Source organism: Erigeron canadensis, chromosome 7, assembly GCF_010389155.1.
Source record: "Erigeron canadensis isolate Cc75 chromosome 7, C_canadensis_v1, whole genome shotgun sequence".
Lineage (NCBI taxonomy): Eukaryota > Viridiplantae > Streptophyta > Magnoliopsida > Asterales > Asteraceae > Erigeron > Erigeron canadensis.
The window spans coordinates 3,770,333-3,781,481 of record NC_057767.1 but is presented as its reverse complement, the minus strand read 5'-3'; the positions used below and the strand labels follow the sequence as shown (position 1 = coordinate 3,781,481).

The window sequence follows — 11,149 nt, the reverse complement described above, 5'->3', positions numbered from 1 at the left end:
ACTATTAATCTACTAATCACAAAATAATCTAAACTACGAGTATTTTTTATGCTTTGAGTTATGATTGAATCTGATACTTTCTTTGCAAAAAACATAAGCTTTTATCAAATAGATATAGCCCTACATTAATTAGTTACATTAGATTATATGGTTTTCTACTTTTCTTTACATATTCTACCTAGTTTTAAACTTATGGATACCCCATGTGCGTCATGTTGGCACTAATTAAGGTTTATTCTCCTGTGTGGCTGTGTTTTTTCTTTTCTTTTCACTTCTTTATATATTTTTTACTCAACTTCACTTTATTCCATTCCAATTTCATTACAACAACTCCTTATATGTAGCCAAGCCACAACTATTCCCATATACACTAACTTAAAAGTTTTCAGAAAGACCAAGTGCAACCATCCATCCATAAACCACTTTAGAGATCGAGAAATGAAGTTCCAAATGCTTGCATTATTCTTCTTCTTCATTCTCCTATGTTCTCAATTCACATCCAATCTTGCTCTTGAATCCAAAGGTAATTAAGTTTCTTCTTAGATATAGTTATTTGTTATTTAACATATGTTAACATGCAAACGATTTTTATAAGCATTTTGTATGTTAATTATGTAGCGGAGAAAGACATTATTGACATGAATGGGGGTAGTCATAGTAGAAAAGAAGGCTTGAAACAGGAAGAATTAGTCGTGTCGAAGGCCACTGGTGGTAGGGGTTCAAGTGGTGGTCAGAACAACCGTCCTTCCGATACTAAGAAAAACAAAGCAACATCAATGCTCATAAGATCATCACCTTCAAACATTATTATTATTGGGGCTGTTTTCTTAAGTATGATCCTTGTTTTAAACTTCTAAGATCATGGATATACACAATCCCCAATATTATTTGTGTTGTATTTTTCATATTGTTAATTTCCATGCAGTTTATTTTATGTACTAGCTAGATTTCTTTTAATTTCTACATGTTTTTTTTTTTAGCTAGATTAGGTTTATACTAAAGATTATTGAATGCATATCATGACTATATGTTGGTTATAGTATTGTGGGTTTGATGTGATATTTATATTCTTTAAATTCGATTATCTATAATCTGTAATACTTTAAGTTATTATGGCCTCAAATCTCCTCTTTTAATTTTAAGAATCTTAAAACTATAAAATACCCTCTCACATATTACATCATATATCCTCTATCCCCTAATTAAAATATCTACAATAATCTTTCAATAACATTATTATAACTAGATAAACCTAACCCTAATCTCACCGCCGCCTCAATCTCACCGCTACCATCAATCATCATTCACCTCCAACATCTTACCGTCGCCATTATTGCTTCAGCGTGCTGCGCGAGTAACGTGCTATTAATGATTTACAACCAATATGTAATTGGCCTTTTAATTTAGGCTCGATCAAAGATTTAAATTCAAATTCAAATATATATTATAGCGGAAACCAAGTTGCACCTCAATTTTTTTTTCTTTACTTTTCTATACGTACTAATTCCTGACATCCACTACCAAAAAACCACATCAAAATAATGTAAGAATAACAAAAATTATAAACTATTTAATTATCCGGCAATATATACTAGTTCTTTTTATTATATAGTTAATAGTACGTGGTTATTAGAAAATTGATGATTTTTGTTAAGCTTTTACAAATAGTCAAAAGTTTCTTTTTTGTTGCTTTGTTATTTTTAATACACTCGTGTCGAAGCACAATCACCACAATCCTCCTTTTGATACATTACCAGTTTAACACCAAGGGGTTTATTTAATGTCATTTTCAATTTAAAATTTTCCCGTCCGTCTTTGATATGGTTTTCGTTATACTTTTTGATTTTATCTTATCTATTTCGTTGTGTACTATGTACATATACTATCAGTTATCGTTTATTTGATAGCTCAATTTAATAAAGTTTATTTGATAGCTCGTTATAATTTAAAGTTGATGATTTTGTTGTCATCAGGCTAGTTACTGTAATCGTGTGATTTACTGGAAACCCAAAAAATTTCATGTTATGTTTAATAAAGAATTAATAATGCAACATGCACAATCCTTCCCAAAAAGGCGGTGATCCATACATGATATTTTTTTTTAGCCGTATAACACCAAATACACTTCACATAATTATACTGCATAACAACTTAGGCCTGTGCTTATAAGGGGAGCTTCTTGGAACTTCTTGTCTGCCAACTCAGCATCAAATCACCAAGACTCTACCCAGGACACTCACTGTCTATAAAGAAAAGCTTCTTGAAACTTCTTTCGACATCATCAATTATTTTATAATTTATCTCACACACAAAAATACATCTATATATACCCCACACATATATAAAACAAAAAAAAAAGATAGAAAATTGCTGCCGACCCCACACATGTCCGTCCTTCATCTTCTTTGTGAGGACTCCCATCCAAAGACGCTCCACAAGGACGATTGGTGTCTATAACTGTCCGCGTCTTGGAGCTTCTTGGACGCTCGCCAAGACTCCCTATAAGCACCGGCCTTACGGCTAAAAGATAGTGGATGGATCACGATCTTTCCCATTCCTGAAATTGTCTTTTTTTTTTTTGGTGAATTATAGTCTTCCTAAATACAAATGCTAATGATTTGAAATTTTGAACATTTTCCTTATAAGTTTGAAGTTATATTCTAGCGATTTAATAAATCTTAGACCTAGATGATCATGAACTGTAGCCCAGTATTGATTAATAGGTTAAACCAACTTTATTCAATGACCTGTAGCCCAGTATTAAATAATAGGTTAAACCAACTTTATTCAATAAGGCTGGACTTGAAGTCTACCAGCCCTATTCGGCCCATACTAAAATCAGCATTTCAGCAAGACTGTTTTTGTTTTCTACAACAAAAGACAAGAAGAAATACGTAACAACTAACAAACTTTGTTAAAATAAACAACAGTAAAGGGAAAATAATGGTCTATATGGCATAAAAATATATAATCTTTAAAAATAAAAACACAAATTGGTAGAATCATCATTTGAAAAATTTAGTAGTTCTAACTTATAAAAGCTGTTTTTCTAATAAATTTTTATGAATAAATATTGTTTTGATGTCAAGAACTAAACATGAAACTTTGGGTAGATTTTATGGGTATATCTGGTAAACTAGCTAGTTGAAAGTTAGAGTTGTAAGTTTGTAGTCGGGGCTTTTACTTTATTACTTATTTTATTTTACCTAAAACTTATATAATAATAATAATAATAATAATAATAATAATAATAATAATAATAATAATAATAAAATAATAATAATAATAGTAGTAGTAGTAGTAGGAAAAATGATAATGACAGCCCTAAGAGTTGTCACTAACAACATATTACATGTTTAAAAACTTGTACATTATATATTAAAAACCGTCCCCTGATTTTTCTAACAACAAGGTACAAATTTTAATGCACCCAATTAGTTTTTACTGACAACCCTAAGGGCTGTAACTAACAAAACCCATAATAATAATATAAAAGGTTAGCCATCTTTTAAATATTAAAATTAAAACTAAAATTAAAGTCTAATAATTTTATTGCCAGAAAAACATCTTTTCCCCACTTCATATTTTTACTCTGTCAAAAGATTGATATCCTTGTGCTTAATGTTTCAATTAAAAAAGGCTTATTCGATTTCTTATCGTTTTTTCTTTCTTTCTTTCTTACTCAACTTTATATTATTCCCATTTTAAAGAGAACAAATACCCATGTGTGTTCACATTCCACAATTATTTATATCGAAATCAAAATATTAAGTATCATATACTAGCAAATTAAACCGTATGCATCAGCCATATTCTAAACATGAAGTCCAAAATCCTTGCATTCTTCTTCCTTGTTATATTTTCACAATTCATATGTGGCCTGGCTTTTCAACTCAATGGTAAGAAATTTTAACTTTTTACTTTAAATAAAAAGTAAGTTGTTTACCAAAAGGTTTCTTATATAATCAAATCCATTATAAGGTATTAATTAATTCTATGTTTACATCATGTAGAGGAGACACATACAACCCATAAGAATGGAAATAGTATTGATAGAAAAGATGGCGTGAAACGAGACGTATATGTATCATCGAAGGCGAATAAGGGGAAAGGTTCATATGGTGGTCAGAATAATCGTCCTCCCAATACTAAGGAAAACAAAGCAGTTTCAATGATAGTTACAAAGCCTGCATGCATTTCATATATGGGTATGAGTGTTATTTTGATGTGTATGATGCTTGTTTTTGACTTCTAGATAGTTGGTATGTGAACACTGCAGTTATGGTCTATTCTTGGTTTTTGGTTTTCATGGTGTGTTGTATGTTTTCATAATATGCTTAATTGCTTAATTGGATGGTATACTTAAGCAGATATTGTGATTGCTTATGTGTGTATACAATCATATTGTGGTTGTGATTGATTTATCATGAAATCTACCAATAAATTAAAACATGATTGACATGTTTTTGAAACAACATGTGGCATAATCCTTGATCGATACGAGTATTTTTAATTTATTTATTAAATTGGCATTTTTAGTTGTATATAGCTTCAATTTCCTTATTAAACTTAGAGTTGAACTGTAACTCTTGACTTATAGATACAAAACACATTATAACGTATCTTACATGATTGATCATTTTTATTAGTAAGATTATTTCTTTTTCTTTCTCAATTCTTCAACTCCTATTACTTATATTACTACTTCAAATAAGTTATTAACATGAATACTTTAAAGTTTAGAGGTTACGATCCAAAATTCACAAGGTTATAATTTGCTGTTATCAACTACTTACAAGTTCCGATTTTGATGTGATTGTAAAAACTTAAAATAAATCTAAAACTTTAACTAAACATATATATACTTATCATTACTGTTTATTATAACTTAGCTTTGATAATTGATTTACTTTAACCACAATTTATTTCATTCTCACAAATTAGGAGGCATGCATATTCAAAATTTCTTTATAATACAGTCTATATAGCTACCGTACGTACATCGTACGTGTATTTGAACTAGTTTATATGTAGGGAAAAGTGAGTGTGGGGTTATCACACACTTAAGTTGAGTGAAAAACCTTTCACATATTAATATTTTAATATTAATGAATAAATGATGAGCCCTGATTTTTATGGAATAAAAAATTAATATGTGAGAGGTTTTTCATCTAAGTTAGGTGTAAGCCAATGCCACCTTCACTTCCCCCTTATATATATATATATATATATTAGCATTATTATTTATGTCTTCTGTCAAATCAAGAATTCGTAAAACACAATTTTGATAGAAAAATAAGCTGTTACAACTTACAACCTAAGAAATTTTAGGGTATGTTTTGGTAAAGGAAATAGAATAAGAGATATTATTTTCTTTCATTTTTTAGACCATATAACAAACAGAATAATTCATTGAATTTTTCAATCAATTTTATTATTTTTTTTAAAATTTATCTTTTGGTTTCATTTTAATTCACTTGAGTTTCTCTCTATAGCAAATTGTCCTAATCAATATAACATCTTAGCTAGATTTAGGATGACATTGATATATATATATATATATATAGGGGTGAGATATTTTGAGACCACCTTTTATTTTAGAACCAACTAGGACCATTGATTTTTGTACACCATCATCATCTACTACGATATACAAGACTTTTTTATAAAAACACTAAGACTTTCCAGCGACGGGCCCACCATAAAATCATGTGTAAGTTAACTTACACATGTGTAACTTGTGTAAGTTACTTACACATGTGTAACTTACACATGTGTAACATGATTTTTTTGTGGGCCCGTCGCCGGAAAGTCTTAGTTTTTACAAAAAAGTATTGTATATCGTAGTAGATGATGATGGTGGTGTGTAAGTTACGAAAATCAATGGTCCATTTTGGACTTTTTTTAGTTGGTCTCAAATTATATTTCCCATATATATATATATATTCCTTTATAAAAATAATAACACTTTCTTTTCTAAATGTTGAATGTTACACATGACGAAATTACACATGTACTCTCTTTATTTCCTACTCCTTGAACACATACAATCCACACCTTGTTAGTATATGTATAGCATTGTGATTTAAACATGCTCCATTCGGGGGAAAAATAAGTGTACATCGGATGATTTTATAATGTCAATTGTATCTTCCACAACGCGCGGGACCATGATAGTTTTTTTTCATATAGAAAATCAAGTTGGAACTAAACTAGATAGACACGATAGTGTAGGAAACAATTAAAAACATTAATAGCTAGGGAAATACATATGTAGTGTGAGAGTGAGACTGTGAGCAGTACCGCCAGTACATAATTACATATGCTAGGTAATGTCATTCTTAAATCATTAGGTTAATTATTTAATGGTAAAGAAGTCTTTCATGATGGCTTAAATATAAGGAGACGTATATTCAAGTTTAAAAGTAAAGTTTTCTCTTAATATGTTATCATGTTTTTGGGCGGACTATTAGGGAGTTTTTCCTCCTATTAGGTATTGGGTGAGAAACCTCTTTAGCATGAACTCAGTTAAAACAATAAAATCTAGACCCTTCGTTGTAATATTCAATCCGCATCTTTCAAAAAAAATAATAATAAAGAAAAAGTAATGTCATTCTTAAAGACCACGATTATAATGTGTATATTTAATAAAATCCATGGTTAAATACAAATTTTTTTTGTCTTCCTAACAATTTCGCAATAATTATACCTTTATAATTGGATGGCAATTTAATAATATGATATTAGCCCATTCTCAAGTCCATTTTACATGGTCAATTACTAACGAGAATAAGCTAAAATTGCTCTCACACTCACGTTTAGTAATGCCCAAAAGCTGAGTTTTGGTCACATTAAGAACTGTGATTGACTGATAAGTTATTAGAGCATTTTTTTAAATATATTAACATAATCTAATGATACAAATAACTAAATAAGAAAGATAGATAAACGCGAAAAATATACAAAGAAAGCTGATTAGCTGGAGAAATAAAAAAAGATTTGATATGCAAGTATTAAAGCTGGACCAAAAATTTGGGCTAACTTATATAATCAAAAAGTTGCACAAAAATTTGGGCCTATCACAGATCTGGCCGTTCAATCGTTATCATATGACCCATTATTGACATATACAACTTTAAAAATACTTTGGTCAAACACTTACATAAAAAATATATAAGTATCGATGTAAATGACAAAATTTAAAATTTGTTAGTATTATATTACATAGTAATGTAGCTTTCATCACTAACTTTCCAACACCCATAGGTGACATACATGACTTAGGTTTCATCATAACTAGCTAGCATTACATAATATTTGGTAGCTTGGACATTGGAGTGCTATTACAAGAAAGGAGCTAGCTAGAGACAAGTTGCAGTTCAAAAAATAAACCAAGAGACAAGCGGCAAAAAGTCAATTTTAGATTCCATGTGTCAAGCAAACATACGATGATTCTAACGTTATATATCTCTCTGGTAAACGAGCACGATATGACAATTATAAGTGTGCATGTGTAAATTACCATGTATTTATATGGAATATATCCTTACCAACTTCATTTCCAATGTCATTTTTTTTTCTCTTTTTATATTTTTTGATTTTGCTTGTGCCTCTGCCCCTTAGTAACTAGAGGAGGCATTTTACTTTGAGATGGTGCTAGTCGATCAAGGTGAAAAATCGTGTAACATTATTGAGCATATAAATACACGTACCTTGCTAGTATTATCGGTGCAGTGTGCTAAACTAAGATAGGGCCGGAGATACACAACAATGCTCAAAGGTTTCCAATATCGTAGTGCAGCGCTGTTTGGTAGCACTAAGATATTGGAAGCCCTAGAGCACTGTTCAAGATCTCTATCGTTCATCGGTTGTTCTCTTGGTGATGGTAATTAATCATCTAAAGTTTTTTGATTAATCATCTAAAGTTTTTGGACATTATTTACAGCTAGAGTTTATTTCTTTATAAATCAACGTATAGATTATGATTATCTTACAAAACCCCTTTGAATAATTCTGTCTTTACATCAATTTATTATAGAGATATGTACGATGTTTAATTGTTCCAGGATTCTAGGTTACATATATGCGTTACTATGTGTCGATCACTAGTCACTACTAATATGTTTTCCCTTATTCTTATAGCTTTGGATCTTATATATATTGGGTTTATGCGAAAGGATGATGAAACATTCGAAGCTAGTAAATGACTTTTCATAATGAATTCTATCATATCGATTATTTAAGGAGAAAGTCAGTTAATTAAGCTATGATTTTTTATCAATTGTTCGTTGGTTAATTAGAACAGATACATTTCGCATAACTGAACTATATCAAGTTGCTTATTATGTTTATGCTTATAGAAAAGCATTCGATCTACAATAGTAGCAAGTGTAATGTAATTAAGCTAAAAATCAGCTTAAAACCTTAACAAATTGATACGTAGTGACTATTTCTCTTTCCTAGTTTATCTATTGATTATTCCACATCTCATCATCATATCTTATGATTAATTATAATTAAGTTGATTTTTAGGCATACGAGTTAAATTGATTTATCATTATTGTTTGAGGCCAGTAGATTTATTTTTAAGATCCTGACCAAGATATCTAACGCTCCTTATAATCAGTTTGTTATTTTCGAAGTATTGACAGCTTGCAGGATCCCGAACTAAGGATATTGAAAACGGTACAACGGTCACAATTTAAGATATCGAAGACTTAACAGCTAGAACTGGATACACCGCACGTTTCAATAAACAATTCAACTTTTCAACAGAATAGAGAAGCTTGAACGCGTCATTTACTTGGTCATCCATAGAAGTCGGAGTCAAAGAGAACAACCACATGTCAAAAGAGACTCAACGTTCACTTAGTTAGTCCATGCACGTTGCTGAGCAAGACCCGGAGGATCCCAGAAATTCCCGGATGTTAGTTACTAGGCTTTATAGCTTATAACTACAGTGTCACTGATCGATCTAGGCATACAATTTGCTCTCACTTGTGCTCACACACTTGCTTATTATTACTTACTGCATTCACATAGTTATTCGATAAACCACTCATTATTCATTTTCTTGTAAACTATAATGAATAGTAAAAGAACACAGATAGGAACGATTGTTTTCTCTCGAGTTTCTTTTTTTTTTACCTAAGATTCCATAATAGGATCAACGGCTTTTTTCTGTAAACACAATTTCTGTGTCATTTTCTTTATCGCATTCTCTTTATTACGAGTTTTCTCAAGATCACAGTCTTGATCTTGGGTCTATATTGTCTTGATCTTCATTATTCTTGCTTAATCTTTTTTAAAAACTATTTCTAAGATCTATGTAAAGGTTTTTTAATAAAATCTTTCATTAAAATGATTTTTTTTTAGCATTTATCTTTGTTTATTTCAAGATCACAAGCACCCTCACTTACAAATCTTTGATCACAAAATTATTTGAAGTCTTTATAAAAAATTATCTAGAGTAATTTTTGTTCAAAACAATTATCCATTTAATTACCTAATCTTTTCATACAGACATACAGTAACAGACTTGCCCCTCAACTCTACTAGAAAGTTAACACCATCGGATAATAAAAAATAATGATATATTTTATCAAACCATTTCTATCTTTACACATCACTAGCTATTTGAGTAATATAACTAACTGTCTTAATTCCTACTCTTGCATCACGTACAATCATTGACCACGATATAAAGTCGGCGATAGGAGAAAATTAAGTAATCCACTGTCGTGCATCGGGAAAACACGCTTTTTGTTATGCGATTTTACGTTTTCAATTCCTTCACCATAACAAATTAAAAATAAATGCAATTAAAATCGAGAAACATCATGTCATAAAGGTATTGTTAGTTTAATTTACCTGCTTATCATAGAGGGTTGTTTAGTTTGAAAATTTTGGAATATGGTGACTTTTTAACTAATAATTACCATCGGTCTAATGAATAGCATTCTGAAATTATTACAAAGAGTTTTCAAATTCAAATCCTCTTAGCCCTGATTTTTTCACATATCACCATCTAATAGTTAAGAGGATTTTTAGGCTATTTATTAGAAGGTTTAATCACTCCCCTAGTCCCCTTCATAGACTTATAAATATGTTTAAAAATCTGGTGTTGACACTTCAGATTATATGTGAAGTCCAGATAAAAAAAAAAAAAATTGAAACTCATGTGTCTAACCCAAGATTTTAGACATGTATCTAGGTTTAATAAACGTACAATTGTCACATAGTATATCATTACATTTCGGATTACATCATCACATAAAATAGTACGGACCTTTATAAAAGCTAGCATGTCATCTTTTCAAATAATTCTAGCCAATATATCTTGATTCTTTTTCAAATTCGTATATAGGAATCTTAGCATTCGGCTTCCAACCCTCGTACAAACAAACCTCATTCTCCATCTTTGTTTGACATTTAAACATAAGAACAAATTTACCAAACTCAAGTCGTCCGTATCTTATTGTACTAAAGCAAAATGTGTTTGATGGATGAAAAAGTTAACTCATAATCAGCCAAGTTTCTGTGGGGTCATAATCATTGTTCTAGCAGTCTCGTTAAGAAAGGTGTAACTTACATATGATTGCTCGGGCTAAAAGACTGAGAAAACGTAGTGTTTTCTACATCAATACGAGTAATATTCACAAACTGTCAGTTTAAACACAATAATATATTTATATAAAATAGAAAAGTTGGAGGTAGTTCCGAATTTGGCCATTCCCACCTCTTTACCTTTTCACATAGAATGCATTCACCTAATTAAATTGCATTAAATATGGCATATATGACTTCAATATGTACGTTTTACGCATAGATCGAGTCGGAACCTTTTCAAATGCATCTTTTCCAATGGCACGAATTAGGGCATATCCAGGAAACCATCTCCATTTGATTGCATAATTGTGTCTTCACAAGCTTCATATAATCATATTAGAAAACAACATTTATATATCTTACGTTTTTGACATACAAAAGCGAAAACCCTATGGTTTGTCGTTTAAAACCCTATGGTTTGTTTAATTAGTTCGAATAATGATTTTGAAAAAATTGAAATATGCATGAATTAAAATATGATAGAATGATAATTTGCATGAACTATAATCTGTTTGTGTTTTATTGTTGACCAGAATGCAAT

The 11,149-nt window shown here is 30.3% G+C and overlaps 2 protein-coding genes across 2 annotated transcripts; both read left to right on the top strand.

Annotated features, from left to right (window-relative positions):
- Positions 1–333: 333 nt before the first annotated feature.
- Positions 334–957, top strand: LOC122608743. The gene is made up of 2 exons (XM_043781836.1): positions 334–523; positions 619–957. Exons 1-2 carry the CDS (start codon positions 439–441, stop codon positions 855–857), a joined length of 324 nt encoding a protein of 107 aa, XP_043637771.1. The 5' UTR covers positions 334–438; the 3' UTR covers positions 858–957.
- A 2,791-nt stretch (positions 958–3,748) lies between these two features.
- Positions 3,749–4,472, top strand: LOC122608502. The gene is made up of 2 exons (XM_043781604.1): positions 3,749–3,899; positions 4,014–4,472. Exons 1-2 carry the CDS (start codon positions 3,821–3,823, stop codon positions 4,253–4,255), a joined length of 321 nt encoding a protein of 106 aa, XP_043637539.1. The 5' UTR covers positions 3,749–3,820; the 3' UTR covers positions 4,256–4,472.
- Positions 4,473–11,149: the final 6,677 nt, after the last annotated feature.

What these genes read in the sequence shown, in the direction of transcription:
- LOC122608743 (XM_043781836.1), top strand. Translation starts at nt 439, where the DNA reads ATGAAGTTCCAAATGCTTGCATTATTCTTCTTCTTCATTCTCCTATGT. An exon ending in TCTTGCTCTTGAATCCAAAG is followed by an intron (nt 524 to 618) that starts GTAATTAAGTTT and finishes TTAATTATGTAG; the next exon opens with CGGAGAAAGACATTATTGAC.
- LOC122608502 (XM_043781604.1), top strand. Translation starts at nt 3,821, where the DNA reads ATGAAGTCCAAAATCCTTGCATTCTTCTTCCTTGTTATATTTTCACAA. An exon ending in CCTGGCTTTTCAACTCAATG is followed by an intron (nt 3,900 to 4,013) that starts GTAAGAAATTTT and finishes TACATCATGTAG; the next exon opens with AGGAGACACATACAACCCAT.